The sequence below is a fragment of the Podarcis gaigeae genome, assembly GCF_964106915.1.
Source record: "Podarcis gaigeae genome assembly, chromosome: 3".
Taxonomy (NCBI): domain Eukaryota; kingdom Metazoa; phylum Chordata; class Lepidosauria; order Squamata; family Lacertidae; genus Podarcis; species Podarcis gaigeae.
Window position 1 is genome coordinate 58799450 of NC_139680.1, and position 22039 is coordinate 58821488.

The following is a 22039-nucleotide window of genomic DNA, read 5'->3' on the forward strand; positions in this document are numbered from 1 at the left end:
CATGCAGAAACCACCTTCTTGATTTTTGGACACACTATTGGTCTCATCCGCTCAATTAGTGGTTGATGCCTCTGGCTTGATGGCACAGAAGAATCTAGCCTACTGGAAACATAACTCTCCCATATTGGCCACAGCAGGTGCTAAAACTCTACAACAGTGACTCCACCCCTCCATTGCCTCCAGAGACAGATGGATGCCAAAAAAGAAGAAAGGAAAAATGTGCCTGAATTACTCTGCCCACTCTCTCCACCCACCAAGTGACCCTTGGAAGGCTACATGGAAGGGAATGTGGCTCTTTGGATGGAAAAGCTTCCCCATCCTTGGACTAGAGAGAGATGGCAAAATCAGGTGGGCTGCAAGAGAGAAGAGAGCTGCCTTCAAGGAGCTTGTCTCTCAGAGTCCCAATACACAATCTTTCCCACTGTGGCAGATGGAGCCGGAGAAGATTCTGGGAGGCGGGGGAGAAAAGCTGATAATTTTTGCAACACAAGTGTGTATTTTTGGATTTACTGTCAGCACAAGCTCCTTTCACTTCTACTCAAGAGATGACTATGAGCCAATATAATCTGACTAAGATGCACAGTACCAAAGTACGAGGCTAACAATGTACAGTATTCTCGGTACGCGTAGCCAAATAGCATCCCCCAATGACCCGCTGCTCAGTTCTTTGATCAGATGCCTGTTTAAAGAGCCTAAGACAGACAAATCAGCCGTATTTCTGAAGGTAACAGCTGTTAATATCCCAATACATATGACCATCTTTCAGAATGGCAGCTTCTCTGGGTTTTTGCAGCCTATCCTTCAACCCTTGGTGGCTTCTGTCCACCTTCTCAAGTATTTTTGTATCTATCTTGGACTAGGCTCAGTTTCCAGTTTGCAGCTGAATGCAGGGTGGCTGACATCGAGGTCTTTCTTGGAGGGGGAACGACGCCAATACACATGCTTAAATGAGCTTGTCTGATGAGATTACTTCCAATCTAGATGTGAAGACTGCTTCTAAAACTGCATTGTTCCTTCACATGCTGTAAGAATACAGGACTCATTTGTATCACTAAAAAAACTGCATAGTAACAGAGCGTATGTGTTTGTGCTCAGCTTGCAGATAAAATTTGCTACTTGTACATTAAAAGAAAATCTTTAAGGGTGCTTATTTGTCTCCCTGCCCTCCCAACAGATTATTTTGCAGGTCCACCTTGTAAAATTTAGGCCGCATCCACAACATACATTAAAATACATTTCCTCCCACCCAAAACAATCCCAGGAACTACAGTTTGTTATGGGTGCTGGGAATTGTAGCTTCGGGAGAGGCAATTAGCAGGATTTTTTGGGGAGCCTGTGCTCACTCTCCAGTATGGACTATTGGGGATCAAAATGGGTGTTGGCATAACCTCATATTTAAGAGAGACCCACATTCAGGTCCTTAATTGAGCAATGGGAAGTTGGGTAATCTATTTTCTAGGAGATGTTCAAGGAGCAAAAGTGAGCTGGTATCTTCTGTGGGTGTTTGAAATATCTGTGTACACACTATACCTTAAAGCCCATTCAAATCCCATTCCTTCCCACAAAGAATTCTGGGCACTGTAGTTTACCCTTCAAAGAATTACAATTTCCAGCAACCCTTAACAAACTACAGTGCCCAGAATTTTTTAAGGGCTTTTCACTCATGTGCTCTAAAGGTATACTGTGTACACAGCCATAGGATATCCTCCCTTGGGGCAACCGTATAACCTGCTATATTCTTCCTTTCAGATCTATGATGCTTTTTTTTCTTTTTTACTGCACATACATATCCCATCACAATGACAACAGAGGCAGATATTTTGATTCCAAAGACAAACTTATCCTAGTGTATAGCAAAGCTCTTGGGCACCATATTGTTTTATTCCTTATCTTTTCTTAGCAGTAGGGACAGCCCAGGTTTCAGACATGTCTCCTGCTTCCAGGGCTTATGCTTATCAGTGGGCTGCAATGTTGCCAGATAAGACAATACAATTACCTCTGAAATATTTTTATTTTTCTTAGTTCTTTTTTGTAAAAGCCAAAGTAACTTATTTTAAAATAAAGCTGCAAGGGCTCATGGGCTGATTTGCACAACACTTGGCTTCTGTGGGGAGAATAATATAATGGTTGGAAATCGGTTTGCATACTTGGGTTGGGAATGAGAAAGATGCAAAGAGGAGCCCCATCAAAGGGTGGGATTTGCATTATTACAAGGCAAAGCTGAATGAGGAGCAGATATGAATTTGCATGGGGAGGCTCAAGATTCAAAGTAGATTAGCCTAAAGCAATGTGCACACAACCATGCAGCATTCTGCTTTTTCAAAATTTGTTCATTTATTTAATTATTATTTGCACAGGCTTGAATTTTGTAGTAAGAGTGTTATCTCCATATAAACTTTGCATTTTTCTTCCAGTTCCTTGTATTTCGGAGTCCTTGAGTCCATTCTGAACACTGCCATCTTTGGGTAAATAAACTTTGGTTTCTAATCTTTTCGAACGTTAATTGGCCAGTTTAAACTTTGGAAGACATTTTGATATTGCCTAACAGAAATGTTTCTGGGATCACTCGTAAAGTATAGCAAGTATTTTGGGTAATGATATATATGACTTCTTGAAACCAGTCCTATTGATTGATTGATTGATTGATTGATTGCAATAGCCGTAGATAGCAATTGCAGTTACATCTATTACAATTACATCACCTCTGAGCTGTTTTCTGGATACACAGAAATTACAGCTGGTACTTTCTTGTATTATCTAAAATACACTATTCCAGAATTTGTTTATTTTTTATTACACTTCCAGAAAAACTGCAAGTAATCTCTGAATGATTCACTCCTCTAGCATTTTATATATATTTTATATATTCTGGTTAATCTAATGACACCGCTGTTAAATTATCTCAAAGAAATTCCCTTTGAGAATCTGATGTATATTTTTCAAATTATATCTGAAAAGTATATCTTGTGCTGTTTGTGTGCATGTGCATTTATGAAGTAGTTGAACATCTGAAGCTGAAACTGGCTGTGTTGATTGGCTGGCCTGCTGTGATACTTCTGCAACATCCCTCACCAAGTACAGAGAGAGCAAATGTGGACATTTTTCATTTTAAATAATTAAGAAGGTGATGAATAAACAGATATACAGAAAGAAGTGTGTGTGTGTGTATGTATGTGTATATATATATATATATATATATATATATAAGGAAAACCCCAAGAAAGCAGACATCTCGGATTACTGAGGGATAAAAAAGACTGACAGCTAAGCCAGCATTCAATTTGTTGAAATTATACACCTATCATTTTGGTTGCCAAGCTGGGAGAAAGCTGGGCTCACCCTGAAGCTAAAGGATCCTTTTTATATTTAAATCTGAGTTCACCCTCTGAGTTCTTGAGTACTTTACACCCATCAGTTAATTCATTATAGGGTTTAAGGGAGAAGCGGACATTAGTGATGGTGCTTGCTTTCCATATCATCTACATACAGTACTACAATATTATTGTGTCTTCTTTTAGTCTTTATTTTGCCCAAATTGTTTTAATTGCAGCTCAATAGCTAGAGTAAACAATGGGGGGGACAAATGGACAGTCCTACTTTGCCCTCCTCTTTCATTTAAATTCGCCGATTCCTGCATCTAACAACCCAAAAACACAACAACACCCTAACCCAAGAGTCTGTTCAGCAGCCTCAGCTTCTGCAGCTGGAGTCAATCAGGGCCCCACCCATGCAGGCCAGGTGGGGAAAGGGCTAACAAGGCAGGGAACAGATCTTCCAGTACTCACAGCCAAGATGGTCTCTGGCCTCTTTAGCAGCCTCAGCTGCTGCAGCTGGAGTCAATCAGGGCTCTGTACTCCCAGGCCAGGTATTAAAAAGGCCTGCAGGGCAGGGAGCAGGACTCACAGCCAAGATAGCCCTGAAGCAGCAGTGGAATATCCTGTGGTGGTTGCTGGAGCAAGTAGTCTGAGGTCCAGCCCTGTGCAGAAATGAAGCTTCAGGTGCTGTCTCCCGTCTGTCTTAGGTAAGCTTGTGGACCATGGCATTGGCTGGAGGGGGGGGGGGAAGCAGCAGACTCTCTTTACCCCTATTTGCAAGGAGTCAGCCCTTTCCTTTTGATTCTTCATGGTGGCAACAACAACACAATTAACTGCAAACAGCTAACTGCCCAGGTGTTATGTACTGAAGTTCTCACCCTGGGCCAGCCGGGGGATACTGTAGATCCACATGTGCAAATAAGAGATTGAAAGTGACGTTCAGTGATTGGATAGTTACAGAAAGTGTTACAGTTGCATTGTAGTGGAGCTCTATATAAGCAGGCGGGCTGAACCCTTCAGTTCAGTTCTGGCCTGTGAATAAACAAGAGCTGTTTGAAGAATTGCTGTGTTGTCTGATATGTTCACCCACAACTTAACCAAGGTCATTGATTCAATCTTACTGAAAAAGACAAAAAATGTCAGTATATTGAAGAAGCTCCTGTCACCTGAATCTGCTTGAATGGGGTGTGTGCACATATGAATGTCTGAAGAGAGTGCGCAGGTGTAGATGTATATTTTGGCCCAGCTAGTCTGTGGCCCCTGCTCACTTTTTCCCCCATGGGAAGAGGGAAGACTCCCTACCTCTGGCCTAAACCACATGGTCATAGCGAGAGGCTTCTCTGAGTCCCCCTGCCTTCCAAAGTCAGGTAAGCAGTGACTAGCGAGAGAGCATCTTCTCAGTCCTGGTCCCTTGCATTTGAAATGCTCTCCCCAGAGCTGCTTGCCTGGTGCCAACTTTGATGTCCTTGCGCTTCCCGGTGAAGGGTTCTTAAAAATTTGCCCAGGCATCCCAGCATGTTATATAGCTGTGTTTGTGTTTTTATGGCTTCTGTTGGGTTTTTGCTCATCTGGTTAAAGGCTTCTTCTTTGGTGACTTTTATTGCTCCCATTTATTTTGCCTTTTTATGGCTTTTGCTTGTTTTTTTTTTCATCTGAAAAAGGCGATGGCTGCTTCATTGGTTTTATGACTGCATTTTGTTGTATTTAATTTGTTCTTGCCATTGTATGCTGCTCTGGGAGCCTTAGGCTGGGAGCGGAGCTGAAACATCTAAGAAATAAATAAAACATTCAGGAGGAGCAAAGCTTCATTAGCAAAGCTTCAGAGCAGGCATGAGCAAATGGAGAAGAAATGGACCTAATGGCATAGGATTATAATTAAAACTTGGTTGCAATTCAGGAAATCAGTGTTTATGTTGCTTTTCAAACTGAAAAGGAATAACAATTCGAGCAACAATTGATGTCTGATTTTGCCGTTCTGGTGCCTCCTTGTGGTCTGCTGGATTCATCCAGTCATTCATAGTCTAAGATGACTTTGACAGCCTGGGGCTGGATGGACCTAAGCTGAGTTGCAGTCTAAAATATCTGGAGGGTACTAGGTTGGCAAAAGCTGGTGAACACTCACCCTACCACTTCCCTTGTAAACAGGGCTTCAAACGCCTGCAAAACCTGGGAAATTAAATACAGAAGCAAAATAAAAACAGTCCCATTTGACCAGAAGCAAAAGTGGGGCAAGATAAATGTTTTTATGGCATGGGAAATAACTCCTTTCACTTATCAATTTTTAAAACCTGTTCTGGACTTAGTAAACATCTTTTTATAAATGATTCCCAGAGCTTGAAAATGAAACATTGGCCTCTGCCTGCATAATTGTCACCAAGATTTCAGCAACGTTGGTTTGTGAAAGCACCTTTCTGACAAAACATCCAAAATATGATGCAAAGCCCTTTTTGACTCGGACACAATGAAGCCCTCTTTCAACTATACTCTGGCTATGTCTATTTGGGATTAAATATGATATTACTTATCATTTATCATAATACCATTTAGGATAACTTACGCACCTCTTATCTAAAAAAAAATACAGAATGTGAAACAAGTCTTCTGAAACAGATTAACACCACTGAACTAAATTACATTATGGTTTTATTACTAGACCTGGTACTCAGTCTGTGATTATATCTGAGCATGGAGTTTCATTAAATATTCTTACCTTCAGTTTTAATGTGCTTCTCTAGCAGGTCTTTTCAGTATTTGAGGTCTGTTTCATATTGTACTCTGCCCTAATAGAAATAGCTTTAATGTGGAAAATGGAACCAAGTGTTCTGCAGTAGATTTTTCTGCCACTCATGGGACATAGGACTAGCAGAGGACAAAAATAGCTCTGTATGTTTTTCCTTCCCTTTCCACTGTTCCCTTTTCATTGTTCTGCAAGGCACTGCTGCATAGGCTGTCAGGCACCCCTTGATAAAGGTGAAATTCCTGAGTGGTTGTCTAGTGCAGGCTTCTTCAACCTCGGCCCTCCAGATATTTTTGGCCTACAACTCCCATGATCCCTAGCTAGCAGGACCAGTGGTCAGGGAGGATGGGAATTGTAGTCTCAAAACATCTGGAGGGCCGAGGTTGAAGAAGCCTGGTCTAGTGGATGAGAAGAATTGCCATACCTTGATCCTAGTTAGAATTCCAGAACACCTGTATTGCCAGTGAATCCATTTTGAGTCCTTTACTGGATTAGTAAGCAAGAAGACACTCTTGAGAAGAAAAGGCAGAGTGGTATCTTATCTCAATTTCTGTATGGGTCTGGAGACAAGAAAATGGTCTGGGGTTTGTGGGCTTCCTGCCTCAATGTCTATTGTTTTTCAGAGTGTCCTGGTGTCCTGGGACACCACAGGTCACCTGCAGGGACAAATATATAATGTGAAAATAGAAAGATTGTACAACTGCCTTTCTTCTTTTTCTGAGTCTGTTCCTTGGTTGGGAGTTCATTGTGCAAATACTGTTCTTTGGGCCTGGTGTGTTCTGGCACTTTGCAATGGCCCTTTGTGTTATGTAGTGAGAGAGCAGTGGAACTCTTAAAGTCTTTCAGCCTGCATTCTAGATGTGTGCTTTGTTCTTCGGTAGCTGCTAATGGGCTTCGACTGTGCCATTGAGTTGGAAGGGACACTGGAAGCTCATCCAGCTCAACCCCCTTTTCCATAACATTGTAAAACAGAAAAATAATAAAATGGAAATGGGCTGCAGCAGATAAAGCCAGAAACTGGGTTCACCATAAAAAAAAAACCCACCACCTGTCAAAAGCTTGGCAGAACAGGAGTTCTCACCAAAGTGATATTGCAAGGTGGTTACTGCATTTTTTTCATGCCTCTTTATACCCATTTTCCTCTATCTGCTGCTGCTTGGGTGGGTGCCATTTTTTCACTTGAAAAGGCACATTAACTGCAGGATTACAGCCAATTAGGAATCGTATAGTGAACACAAGGACACCACAGTGCTACGTAACCAATCAGAGCTGGTTATATCACCACGTCATTGAGGGATACACGCTATGATAACCTACACTGATTATTACGGCAACAGGAATGCATTCCTTCTGACACTTTCCTTGCAACCTTTTTTCTGTTTTTTTGCAAAGGGGCATCAACAACAACAACAAATCACCCAAAGGGCAAACATGCATTCCATACAGGCAAAACATTTTGCAAAATATCCCATTCCCCACCCCACCCATTTTTGCTGTGTGCTATTGTGTTTACCGTATGAAAAACATGGCAAGATGGTGGAGGGGGGCAATGGAAGCCATTTTTAAAAGCATTAAAGACAATGTTATCTCCTAATGATTTAACTTAGAATTAAAGTGGAGGCGTTCATATATTTGAATTGAAGTGGGACGCGGGTGCCGCTGTGGGTTAAAGCACAGAGCCTAGGGCTTGCCGATCAGAAGGTCGGCAGTTCAAATCCCCGCGACCGGGTGAGCTCCCGTTGCTCGGTCCCTGCTCCTGCCAACCTAGCAGTTCGAAAGCACGTCAAAGTGCAAGTAGATAAATAGGTACCGCTCTGGCGGGAAGGTAAATGGCGTTTCTGTGCGCTGCTCTGGTTCGCCGGAACCGGCTTAGTCATGCTGGCCACATGACCCTGAAGCTGTACGCCGGCTCCCTCGGCCAATAAAGCGAGATGAGTGCCGCAACCCCAGAGTCGGTCACGACTGGACCTAATGGTCAGGGGTCCCTTTACCTTTACCTATGCTTAGGATTGCAACCTACAGCTATTTTTAGGAAACTACAATCTGAATCTCAGTTTGTATTCTATTCATGTACTGTGGCTTGCCGTTGTTTTATTGATTATAGTTTAGAAATTATTTATTGTAACTGTTGAGTGTTTAACTTTTATGATATTATTATTATTTAATACTATTCTAATGATTGTTGAATGTTACTTTTTTGATGTAGGTTGCCTCCTTTAAAGTTATGTTTCATTATCACATTTTTGTATTGCATTAGATGGTTATAAGATGTACATTTTTTGTTTCTTCAGCTTGTAAACCGTCTTGAGTATTGTAAGATAGAAAGACAGTATACAAATTAAAAATGATGATGATGATGAATCATATGAGCAGAATGATTGTGCGAAGCTGTCCCAACTAGCTGTGTCTAAGGCTTTAGGTTCCATTTCAGATATAAAGTTCTTCACCAAATGATGAAGCTCTGTCCTACACTAACATTTGGAAATCAAACTTCTTGTTTCCCTTGACTTCCTCTCATGCACAGCCTTGCAGCCTGTCACATGAGGAAGTGAGACTCAAACCATCGATTTATCCGTTGTTTGTAGAACACACAGGTGTCACCTGTTAGCAGAGCAGCTACTTTGTTGTGACAAAGGTTGATCTTGGTTTGTCATTTGCAGTCAAATTTGGAGGGTAAGTGGTTCTGTCAGGTTGACTACAAGCTCATTTCCTTGAGTAGAAAAGGGAAGCGGGAAGGATGGCATAAGAAAAAAGAAGTGCAGCACTGTTTTATTTGGGTTGTTAATATTGTACATTGAGCCAGTGTAGTGGTTAGAGTGTTGGACATGGATCACCAGGGTTGAAATACCCACTTGGTCATGAAGCTCATTGGGAAGACTTTCAGCAACTCGCTGTCTCTCAGCCTAACCTACCTCACTGGGTTGTTGTAAGGAAAAAATGAGCGAGCGAACCATGGTCGACATGGTCAACCATGAATTTTTGGACCACTGCCTTGCTGACGTGGGGATTCAGGGCACAGCCTTACAGTGGCTGCGCTCTTTCCTTTCAGGTCGGGGACAGAGGGTGATACCAGGGGAGGAGTTGTCGTCATGGCACCCCTTGGTGTATGAAGTGCCCCAGGGGACAACCCTTTCCCTGATGCTTTTTAACATCTTTATAAGCCCCCTTGCCCAGCTTGGCAGGAATTTCGGGCTGGGTTGTCACCAATATGCTGATGACACCCAGCTCTATCTGTTGATGAACGGCCATCCTGACTCGGCCCCTGACACACTGACCAGATGCTTGGAAGCTGTGGCTGGATGGCTGCGTGGGAACCAGCTGAAGTTAAATACTTCAAAGACAGAGGCCCTCTGGCTGGGTCGGGATAACTTGGGGTTGGGGGGCCAACTCCCATCTCTTGCGGGGGCACAATTAGTTCCAGTTCCTTCTGTCAGGAGTTTGGGTGTAACCTTCGATGCCTCCCTTTCTATGGAGGCGCAGGTTTCAACCGTGGCAAAAGCGGCATTTTCCCATCTCCGCCGTGCGAAGCAGCTGGTTCCTTACCTTTCCCGCCCTGATCTTGCCACAGTGATCCATGTGACGGTCACCTTCAGGCTTGATTATTGCAGGACTGCCCTTGAAGCTGACCCAGAAACTCCAGCGGGTGCAGAACGCCGCAGCGAGGCTCCTTACGAGGTCCTTGTCGTGGGATCACATTCATCCATTGCTATACCAGCTGCACTGGCTCCCAGTGGAGTACAGAGTCAGGTTTAAAGTGCTGGTTTTAACCTTTAAAGCCCTATACGGCCTAGGACCCTCGTACTTACAGGACCGCTTCTCCTGGTATGTCCCACAGAGGAACTTACGGTCCACAAACAATAATACTTTGGAGGTTCCGGGCGTCAAGGAGGTTAGACTGGTCTCGACCAGAGGCAGGGCCTTTTCAGCCCTGGCCCCAGTCTGGTGGAATGCTCTGTCGCAAGAGACCAGGGCCCTGCGGGATTTGACATCTTTCCACAGGGCCTGCAAGACGGAGCTGTTCCGCCAGGCCTTTGGTCCGGGCCCAGTCTGACCCCCTTCTCTCTTTGGGATTCTGTATGTAAGTGCCTCTTTGGCTCTTTCTATTGGCCCATATGGGATCAGCATGGGTGGCTGGGCCTGGTGAAATTTTAATTCCTTACCCCTACGGTTATGATTTGTGGGTTCCCACTTAAGTTTCCTTTGATTTTAAATGTGATTCAAAACGTATTTTAAACTGTTTGATTTTGTGTTTTTAATGTATTTTATATATTTGGTGTTAGCTGCCCTGAGCTCAGTCTCGGTCGGGAGGGCGGGGTATAAATATTATTTTTATTATTGTTATTGTTATTATTTATTATATATTCCCTTGAGCTCCATGGAGTAAAGATGGATACAAATGTAATAAATAAGTAGTAAACCTGTATGTTGTATAATGTGGATATCATACCACAAACCAATGGGATCTCTTCTTATGTGGGCTTAACTTGATGACTGCAGTATATTGTGGTTTCCTGCATGAGCCGTCAAACACCAAAAATGACATTTATTTATTTTTAACCTCAACAGTTCACACACATTATTTTGTGACTCACTGAGCACTGGATAATTAGCTGGTGAAAAAACAAGTCGTATAGTTAATAACTGACTATCTGTGTACAATTCTGTGATAGTAGCGGCACCTGCCTCATATCACAAGGATAAAATTTTGAGTGCTCTTAGCATGAAATCATTTCTATCACCCAGTGGGAAATTATTAGCTATAAAACTGAACTGAAAGAGAACATTGACCATTTTCTGGAATACAGTCATGCCCTGTATCATCAGAAAACAAAGGCCATGAATCCAAAATACTATATAATCACTTGGGTAACGACAAGGTGACCCACTGCGCTGCTGCTATGTAAAAATATGGTATGTCATGGTCCTTGTCATTTGACTGAGGTCTACAAAGGTTTATGTTCCCATCACCTGACAGAGATCAATAAACTTTCACTTAGCTACAAGCAGAGTCAGCACACTAATGAGACTGAGGAAGTAAGTTTGATTGAACTCACTGGGAATTACTTCTGATACAAATAATACAAACATTAAAACCATGGCTATGTATCAAATTGAAATGCTTCAGTTAAGCTTATTATTATTCATTTCATTTCTATACAGCTTTATATTTTAAAGAAAAATCTCAAAGTGGTTTACAGCACATTAAAACATCGATAAAACAATCTAGAATAAAACATTACTGAAGAAAGTCAGATATAAAGCATACAGTCAAAGCAACATAATGAACAAGAAACTAAAATATCTTAAAGATTTCAAAATAAAATATTACAAAGAAGGTCAACTACAAAATGCATATTTAACACAAAGTTAACAAAAAACCCCTCAAACATTTCAAAAGAAAATATTGTATTATTATACAACTTCACTTTAAGAGTAAATAAATAGTTTTAAGTTGTGCTGGGGGACACAATGTACCAATTAGAAATCATTCACTTTCGAAAACGTTCAGGAAAACCGGCACCACATGAACACAATTTGCACCTCAGTGAACACAATTTGCATGTCAGTTGCAAATGACTCCATGTTTGCAAAGTGGGTTTGTTTTTCAGCCTGAGTTAGCATTTCCAGGCAACCTGAGCATGTTCCAGACAAGGCAGCTCGATTCAAAAGGCAGCCTTCAAAGATTTCTACACATTATGCTTCCTGGTCTTTTGGGGTGCTCACATGCAGATAGTATCACGAGAGGCAGGCGAGTGGAGCTGCACTTCCTCAGTCTCTTGCCGCCACCACATGGCTGTGTCCTACTCCTGCCGTTCCCCAATACAGTGGTACCTCAGGTTACATTTGCTTCAGGTTACAGACTCCGCTAACCCAGAAATAATGCTTCAGTTTAAGAACTTTGCTTCAGGATGAGAACAGAAATCGTTCTCCGGCGGCACGGCAGCAGCATGAGGCCCCATTAGCTAAAGTGGTGCTTCAGGTTAAGAACAGTTTTAGGTTAAGAATGGACCTCCGGAACAAATTAAGTACTTAACCCGAGATACCGCTGTACTGTCTGCACATTTGGTGGATTTTTGCAGTGAGGCAGCTTGCCAAAACATTTAGGCTATGCTATAACTTGAACCTAGACTATTCTGCTGCAGACAGCCTGTCCGTTGCAGGCAACATTGGTGTGTGAGTGTGCATTGCACAGGCCAGAGTGGGCACAGGGCGAATGCCTTGGTGGTCTGCTGCATGTTGAAAATGACCAAGTAGGGCTTTTATCTATTGTATTGTATATAGTTTCTGGCAATCTTAGATACTTGTGGAGCATAGTGGAAGGAGCAGATATGTTTTGTTCAGGCCTATTATTGCTTTATCAGGGGTCACCCAACTTTATAGGCCTGGGCATATTTAGAGTTTTGAGTGAATGTTGTGTGTGCCACCCCTTCTGGTCACTTCTCTGTGCCACCCCCCCCCCCAAAAAAAAATCCCAGATTAATGTGAAGTGCATGAGCACACACATTCCTCTTTCTCAAAGGAACTGGATAAACGACTCAATAGAATTAATCTGTGCCTTGAGAAGTTCCAGAGGGCAGGACTTGAACCAATGGATTCAAGTTACAAGAAAGGAGATTCCGATGGAACATTAGGAAGCACTTTCTGATTGTAAGAGCTGTTTGGCAGAGGAATTTATTCCCTTGGGAGGTGGCGAACTCTCCCTCCTTGGAGGTTTTCAACCGGAGGTTGGATGGTGCTCTACCATGGATGCTTTAGCTAAGATTCCTGCATCGCAGGGGGTTGGAGCAGGTGACCCTTGAGGTCCCTTCCAACTCTACTACTGTATTCTCTGATTCTAAGCCCAAAGAGCTAAAAGAGGAAGTGGGGAAGAGTGTCACTTTTCCAACTTCCTCCTTCAGCTCTATAGGTTGCATTCTAGTAACTTTTATTCAGACTCACTGAAAATAATAGAGCTAAGTGGATCTGTAAATGTAGCAGGCAGGGTAGCCAGCCTGGATTTTGCTGATTTTACTTCAACAGGATTTTGCTGCTAGAACAAGCCCTTTAAAAAAACCAACAACAGCTTTTCACTTATGGAACATTTTAAAGGAAATGTAAGGTTATACTTCAAAAAGGAATTGCATAAATGAGAAGCATTAAGCTGGTATTTGATCCCGGACAAAAGCTGTGTCATTCCAAGTACATTAAATAAACATTAGAACAAATTGTGTGGTGTATTCATTTTTAAGATAATTTGAAGCCTTTTCCATGTAGGATGGAGTCCAGAGTAAATTAGCAAAGCTTATATAAATTGTAACCAGTGGGAGTTCTGATCATTTAAGAATGCAAGTCACACCAATTTCAGTGATGTAGGCATGGAAAGCAACTAGGTTGTCGTATAATTACTAGAAATGCACAAAACTTGAAAGTAAACATGTATTAACTGTAAGATACTGGAAAAAGAGAAACTTCCATAATATATTTTATTTTTATTTTATTTATCAGGAGGTGAATACCCTGATGATATCCAGTCAAAGGAGAGTCTTTCCGGAGATCCAGGTAAGAATTACTGTGGGAGCAGTCTCAAGAATAAGTCCTCCATTAGGATAACTGGAGCTTCATTTTCAAAAGGAGAGGTAATCATTGTTCTGTTAGATTTATAATTGCTGCTATTTATATATGAATCTTCAAATTGTCTTTAGACTCTGTTATATAAAGGGGATGCTTCTTGTGACTTTATTTCTGTTTTTTTAAACAAATTTGTAAATGGCGATAATTCATAAATTAAAAACTTAAAATGATAATAGAAATAAACTTACAATGAGGTAGATTTACGAATGAGTCTATTCTTATTTTCTGCACTTTGAACTAAGGAGATCCTTTTCTAGTCTGAGACTAGAACTGTGTCACTCTTATTTTGCATCCCAGGGATAGGGACCTGGTGACTTTCCAAATGTTGGATTCCCAACTCCTTTTTAACATTAATTTTTTAAAAATGTTTTTACAAATATTTACATTCAGATACAGTATGGTCAATTTTATACATATATAGGATTCCCTGAATCCTTGAACTTGCGTCCCCCCTCCCCCTGTGGTTTCCATAGTACTTCATTTTATACTACATCTTATAATATTATACAAATTGTCTTCAGATTTCCATTTGTAACCATAGAATTATTATATTACAAGTGTTACATTAATCCTGCTAACACTTTTAACTGTGTACAGTGTTCTGTAACAGAATTGATAAATGTTTTCCATTCTTTATTAAATTTCCTATCTTCTTGGTTTCTGATCCTCCCTGTCAGTTTTGCCATTTCGGCATAGTCCATCCACTGGCGGAGGAAGAGGAGTGCAGGCGGCACGCCACACCCCCAGGGCACGCGCCAGCCCCGCCCCGCCCCGCCTGCTCTCCGCCACTGAGTCCATCATCTTGATTATCTATTCTTCTCTGGTTGGAACTTTACCTTCCTTCCATCTCTGGGTGAAAAGCATGCTTGCAGCTGTTGTCACATACATAACAGTCTCTTCTGCTCCTCCGGTATTTCATCACCTATAATTCTTAATAGAAAAGCTGCTAGTTTTTCCACAAAAGTTATTTTAAACATTTTCCTCCAACTCATTATATATCATTTCACAGAATGCTTTCGTTATTTTGCATGTCCCCCACATGGATTCCTGGCTCCTGTCCGCTCTGGCCCAGCATGTCTGGTGGCCAGGGGTTATGGAAGCCATAGTCTTAACAATATCTGGAAGGTCACAGACTCCCATCCCTATTGTTGTCCAAGCCAGAGAGAAAAGAAAGTTAAAAATCTCTTCACTGTTTTGACTTATTAAAACACAAAAAAAGCTGTTTCATTCCTCTGAGAGCGCCCCCTCATTAACATTGTGTGCTTGTTTTGAATTCAGACATTTGTAATGACTGCTGCCTCTGAGGTGGTTCTATGCATAGCTGAATTGTGAGTCAATCAGAAGAATTTCTAAAGAATTCTTTACAAAGAAATTATGCCTTCTGTTTTTAGAAGTCTATCAAACTACTTTCATGTCTCTGTAGAAGGGCTGTTTCAATTTTACATTGCTGTTCTTAAATTTCTAAGAAGATGGTCCGGTTTTTTGATATAATGCAGACTTATGCTTTGGGGCATTTTCCATCCACAGCCTCATTAATGTCCTAAATCAAGGAGGGATGGGGGACCTCTTGACGCCTGGGCCTAATTAGGCCCACTAGGGGCCCTTATTTGGCCTGCTAGGCTGTTTCACTCAAGCCACGCCCACCTGTCCTACACCTGACATCATATGACATCAGTTGTGGGGCTGGATAAGGCAGGGCTTAGATGAAAGGGGTTTGCAGCCACCACTGATCAGCTGATCGGTGGTGCCTTCAAAGCCACATACACAGCACTTTCCAAGCATTGACTATAAACTCATTGTTTGCGCCTGAGAAGCATGCTAAAGGGATCTGGCTTGTGGGCCAAGTTTGCCCACCCGTCAAAATCTATTGCAATCCGATATCTGATGCTTAAAAGTGGGAGGAGACTCACAAAGCCTTTCCTCAGTCTTCCTGTGTTTCCCTTTTAAGCCCCCATAGTCCTGTTTGAGCCTCCAGAGTCTCAAACATGGGCAATAAGGGCTCTCTGAAAGCTTTTGCAGAAGCCTCCTGTGCACGAGCTGCTTCAAAGGTTGCTTTTGCACAGGGCTTCAAGCTCAGCTGGTGAATGGGGATGAAATTCTGCTGCTTCGGCTTAATGTGGAATTAACCCCCATTCTCCTGCCCATCAGCTGATGTGGGCCTGGTTTGGGGATAACGGCCTCATTGCAGAGGTTCCCCACCATTAGCATAGGGGTATGTGTATGTCTAAGGGGCATATGCAGGGAAAAGATGTCTCCCACCCACACCAGAGCAATTTTCTTTTAAAAAGAATCTGACTATAAATTGTTGAGTGTCCCATTAATGTTAACAGACTCACAGCATGCACCACTAATATTCTTCTGAGAAATATTACCCATTTGCATTTTAATAAGACACCACAGTGTAATTAAACCAGAGAACTTCGATTTATAAGCTACTGCAGGGCACGTTCAGCCTTTTCAGAGCCTGTTGATGTGATAAATTTTATCAAGTGAAAGCTTGAGGAACCATGATGGCCTAGGCGAAGATTGATAGGGAAACCCGACAACCTGCAATGGCTGATTGCTTTAGGCTATGACAGACTTTTTAAAAAAGGATTTCTACTGCAGAGGTATTATGCCAGAGGACACTTCCTAGCCCTGTGGCACAGTTGTGGTGCTTTAGCACAACAATTCATTTTGGACTTGGTGCTGCTCGTGCCTGCAAGTTTATCGCAGTGCCCATATAACATTAACCTCAGAAAAAGGCCAATTCAAAATCCCCACCCCCCCACATTTAATCTGGATTTACTGTTTTCCACGGGGTGGGGCGGGGTTCGTTGGAGTGTGTGCATGTATTTGCTTATCAGATTTTCTGTGGAAATGTTAAATCTGGAGCAAAAGGGAAAATATTGGACAGTCTTTTTGATGAAGATAACATTGCATGGATGCTGCAAAGAACATACATGCATGCATAAGCAGCAGAGTCTGCAGTAAACTTCCCTGCAGAAGTGTCCCTGCATGCATGCCAATGCACACACTAGAGAAGTGGTTTGCCACCCCCCACCCCCACGACTAAACAATTGCTGAGGGTCTTGGTGGACCACTTAATCATTTTTCTGCTGCTTGTAGCAATTGCATGTTGTTGTGGTAGATGCTGTATGGTTTGTATTGGTATTTTACTGCTGCTTTAATTTATTACATAGTGGACTTTAGTGTAGAATTCAAATTGCAACATAGTAAAATACAATATAAGAAATAAAAGCAGCAGTAACAATATAATTTAAAAACCTATATGAATACATAATACGGTGTACCATCTCCTCACTGCTTTCTCCAACTAGACTGGTAGTCCAGTAGGCACAAGTCTGGATTTAACCCATAGTTGCCTGTAAGCAATAATGGGCCATGACTGGAGCCCAGACTTCAGCAAGTCTCAAAGAAACACAATACAGATCAGATTAGCTAATTCAGCAAATAGTGTTTCAGGGACCACTGGCATTAAGAACAAGGGTGGAGCTGTGGCCTTCCCAGTTATTGTTGGGCTACAACTCCCAATAGCCCTGGCCAGTGGTTGGGAATGATGGGAGTTTGTATTCCAGGACCTCCTGCAGGACCTCCAGTTTCCTCAGCACTACTTTAGGATGAGACTGGAAATGATACCTTTACAGTCTTGAAAATGACTTCAAATTTCATTTGGGCAACAGTTGTTGCAGTTTTAGGTTACATACAATGCCAACCTGTCTTCAGTATGAATCCTTCTGAATGACCCGTTTATCATGCATTCATCCTAATTGGCTTGCAAAAAACTTAGTTGTTGGTTTGATTATAGCCGTTGTTTATTGAGCATTCATTCTGATTTCCTTGCAAGATGGTGACAATGAGCATTCGTCCAACATACATCCTGATTTGCTTGCAGTGTGTTTACACGCCTGCATGTTAATGTTTTGTTCCATCTCACATTTCATATATTTACCAATCACTTTCCTAACTGCAAAGTCTGATGCCCCTCCCCCAAACTCAAAACAATTTCTTGCATTAGGCTGACAGACTCCTTTAACAGTGCAAACCTAAAGTTCCAGTATGTGCTTGAATTATATTCCCACAAAAAAATGGCAGTCTGGAGGTGTCATACAACTGTTAGAAAGGACAGGAGGATCCAGCTGTTGCAGGAAAAGGGCTTATTGGGAGAAATTCCTCAATAATCTGCCTCTTAGATATCCTCTGCCTCTTGTGGTTGAGTCAGAGGGCTGAAAAAACGATGCAGTAATTTTTGGCTTTTTAATTAGATGTTAAGCCAGTAAAGCAGTGTGAAAGCATGGCTTCTGTCTAGAAAAGAACTAGTTTTGCTTTTGAAGTTTTGCCACCTAAATGTCAGCCTACGATACACTTCAAAGGGAAGTGTACCGTGTGACCTCTTCCTGCAGCAGCCCAATTGCCAAATTTCTGCAGCAGCTGGAAGTCTAAGAAGTTTAACAGCAAAAGAAAATCCAATTTATTTATCGGCTCGGTGCTTATTGGTAATAGCCTTAACTACATATATATCAGAACTGTTTGGAACAAATTGAAGAGTCAGAGCTGGCTTTGCTGTAATGTCACTGCTGGGGGACCACAGCGCAGGATCAAACTACGACAGAGCCCCCAAAGGGGTTGTGGTTTTTTTTGGCAGTTTTGTTCGTTCAACACCCTGGCCCAACTAGGGTCAGAGTTTCAATGATGAAAGAGCCAAAAAGGGAATGAATGTTCTTGGAAGTAGTTGTGATCTAGTGACCTAAACCCTCCCAGCTGCTCACCTGAACCCCAAACTGGGTGGAAATGTGGACATATTTGTGAGCAGGTTTAAACTCACCCCTTACTTCCCCTTTTGTTCCAGTGTCCAATTAAAGAAGCAACTTTACTGTTCTGAAACAAGGAACACACACTATGTTCCACAGGGAGCTTAAAGTTTAGAAACAGGGACAACTTTCTAATTCCCAGTCTTACAGCACTGGTAAAGCTACAGTGTAAAATGAGTACAACAGTCAAGCAAAATAGGTCAGTAGTTATAAAAACTATTTTTATTAAACACTTTTTTCATTGTTATGAAATAAGAGCAGTATTTTACAAATCTTATCTCCACGAGCAGTTGAAACATTATCTGGTTAAAAATCTTTCTACCCCACCAACCTCCCTACGCAAAAATAAAACTTGAACAAAAGCAGTATAGTACAAGTCCAAAATAAAATGTAGTTATTACACAAATTCAAAACACAGGTGGCTGATTAAAACCACCACCACCACTTCACATAAATATACTGGTTGTAAACCTGGAGGCCTGCTCATTCGTGATTTGGCTAGACAGTGTTTTAATCACCATATTGTATCCCTGACTGCAGCAGGATTGCTGGCGGAGTAAGACAGCACCAGCTAATTCTGGCACCACGGTCAGAAGTTGTTTGTGTCTGCCTTTTGCACCAATACTTCAACTAGTTTTCATAGAAAATCCAGCCAGTAGGTTTAATAGACTTGGCTTTAAGCCAACAGGATCTCAGCAGCTTAAGCTTAGCTTATTCTTCCTTAAATGATATGAGGGTCGCAGCCTTTATATTCGCCCAAGCGTCATCATTTTCCAAAGCTAAAAAAAGCACAAAATGTTAACTGTTGCCAGTGTAAACATATCTATGCTACCAAAAACAGAAGTTAACCACTGGCAAGAAAAATGAGACATGAGTAAAGAAAACAAGGCCAACAATGGGCAGTGTTGTTGTTTAAAGCAGCTGGGTATTTGTAGAGCCACATTGTTTGTTGAATTTAAGGAGTTCCTTTGATTTGGAAAAGGGCAGCAGCACATATATAGAATATGTAGGTCCTCAGATGCATTAAAAGGAAGAATGTAATGGGAAATTTCCTGCACCCAGCTCTTCTCAAATGAAATTCATGCTGGGTGCTGCTTCATCTGGGTCCATGTTGGATGTCCTTGGCAGAGACATAGTTTAGGGGCTCCCTCTATTGTGTCACTGGCAAGGCCACATTCACAGGGACCTGGCTAGGCTGAGGTGCTGGAGACACATTGCTCATGGGTTGCTGAGGAACAGTTGCAGCCTCCATCTTGCTGATGTGTATGAAGCGCAGACGAAGCTTCAAAGCAGGCCTCAGGTTGCAAATAATCTTTTCAACCTTTAACGAAAGCCAAAGGAAAATAAAAAGTGGTTATAAAGCAATAAAGGGGTGGTCCATTTATATATAGAGATATATGCCTTGCTATCACCAGCAGTCAGCTAACTTGCAGTAAAGCAAGCCAGCGGAGATTGGCTGGGCCATGGTGAATGCAGAGTGCAGCTGATCCCAGTAGAAAGCGGAGATTAAAATCTGCTTCTATCAGCTCCGTGGGTTTGACCTCACTAAGGAGTTTCCCATGGGAAGCTTCACGGTCAGCATATTCTTGAAGGTGCTTGCAAAGAGTGCTTTTGGCATTTGGAAGTGACAAAGAACAGCTGATCAGCAGGGCTTCAAAGCAGTGAGCAGGGCTCTTTGCAAGCCTGGATTGTGCGTTGAAATCTTGATGTTCATGCAGACTTCAAAGCACCCCATTACCTGATGTTTCCGTAACATCAGGTGACTGACAAGTGGTCATCAATGCCCACCTGTCAAATGTGGCCTGCTGGTTTAAAGTCTAAAATAAAAATTTAAAGGTCTTCATTTAGCTTCACAATGCTTACAGAAGAACGCTTGTTAATTGAATCAGGATAACAGATTTCTTTTATATACAGGTTTTAATTGGCTCACTAATGGCAGGATGTCTATTGCAAAAAAAAATCTGTGGTTTTTTGTGTGTGAATGGCCACTGTTAATAACATAATTAACACCATCTCTACTGTTCTGCATTTCATTTCTCATTTCACTGTTTTTAATTCTAACTAACCCCATGTTATTGCATCTGACAAAGGGGGCTCAAGATTCTTCATTGGTTTTAAATAGTTTTTATGCTATTTTCACTGACTCACTTCAAGATTTAAAATAGAAAACAAAATATAATTCTAGTATGTAAAATTTCTTAACTGACATTTTCCCATAATACAGTGATATTAGGGCTACGAAATATAAAAAAAGAAGAATGAAAGAGAGGGACAATAGAAATAAAGAAAGGAAAGAGAAAGAGAAAATAAGGCAAAAGAAGAGAGACTTGGCAAAAAATACAAAAGAGGAACTTGCGGTTTCCCGTCACTTACTTGGTCTTTTACACTGTCTCCAGTAAACATGTACTTCACATGATACAGGAAATCACATATCGGATCCATGTAGTTGAGATGTGTGTTGCATTGGTCCACTTCCAGAAGCATTTCATAAAAAGCTACTCCAATCTATTGCCACACAAACAAAAACTGTACTGAATATGCATGGTATTGGTGAGCAGTGCAAGCAGGGGCAGGCAGAAGCCTACGGTTCAGTGGTTCTCAAACTTTTTTCTCTGGGTCAAGCTTTCAGAATAAAAATTTGCTCGCAACAAGCCTAAAAGTTTTCATGGATAAGAAAAAAGAAACAACTAGCAGTGCTAGATTTGTAACTACTTTATAATAGGTAAAGGACCCCTGGACAGTTAAGTCCAGTCAAAGGTGACTATGGGGTGTGGTGCTCTTTCACTTTTAGGCCAAGGGAGCCAGCATTTGTCCACAGACAGCTTTCCGGGTCATGTGGCCAGCATGACTAAACTGCTTCTGGCGCAACAGAACACTGTGACAGAAACCAGAGCGCATGGAAACACTGTCTACCTTCCTGCAGTGACAGTACCTATTTATCTACTTGCACTGGTGTGCTTTCAAACTGCTAGGTTGGCAGGAGCTGGGACAGAGCGACGGGAGCTCACCCCGTTGTGGCAAGCCCAAGAGGCTCAATGGTTTAGACCACAGTGCCACCCACATCCCCACTTTATACTTTTTTGGATGCCCCATGATCATATTATAAACAATGTAGTTATGTAAGAACGTGAATCATTCCCAAAATATAATATTGATTGTCCTTGAATCTTCCCACCACAGTGGCGCGTGACACTCTTTGAGAACCACTGTAGATCTTGTAACAGTTTATTAAAAACAACAGATCACATTCTTTCAATTTAAAATAAAGTGGCCTGAATCTTGCATACACATATACTACTGAAGCATTCTGCAAAAGGACTGAGCTTTGATGATGAGAGGTAATGGGATAGACAACTGTATATAGTTTAGTGGATATGTGTTTGCCAGATACACTGGTGTTCTGTGGTCTACTAAAGAACCACGAGGACATTTCTGGTGGACATTTTTTAAAATTAGTCTTTATCTAAATTTGGGGCTTCTTTTGTTTAAGATGAACTCGTCAATCCATAGCCACCATATGGGGGTTTCAGAGCTGGCAAATGAAAATTGGTGGCACCATGGCAGTA

General features: G+C 41.7%; 1 protein-coding gene and 1 long non-coding RNA gene across 3 annotated transcripts in view; one reads left to right on the top strand and one right to left on the bottom strand.

Annotated features, from left to right (window-relative positions):
- The first annotated feature begins 391 nt into the window (after positions 1-391).
- LOC310841067 lies at positions 392-13967 on the top strand. Its single transcript, XR_014562317.1, has 3 exons — positions 392-1024; positions 2415-2465; positions 13537-13967. It is a non-coding gene; the product is annotated as an uncharacterized lncRNA (long non-coding RNA).
- A 4706-nt stretch (positions 13968-18673) lies between these two features.
- MED23 (mediator complex subunit 23) overlaps positions 18674-22039 on the bottom strand; it is a 42845-nt gene continuing 39479 nt past the window's right edge. For both annotated transcript variants that reach the window (XM_083731053.1, XM_083731052.1), the window contains 2 exons: positions 20847-20978; positions 18674-19794 (listed from right to left, as the gene is read on the bottom strand). In XM_083731053.1, coding sequence (XP_083587179.1) covers positions 19624-19794; positions 20847-20978 — 303 coding nt within the window. In that variant the 3' untranslated portion in view covers positions 18674-19623. The remainder of the gene's footprint in view (positions 19795-20846; positions 20979-22039) is intronic.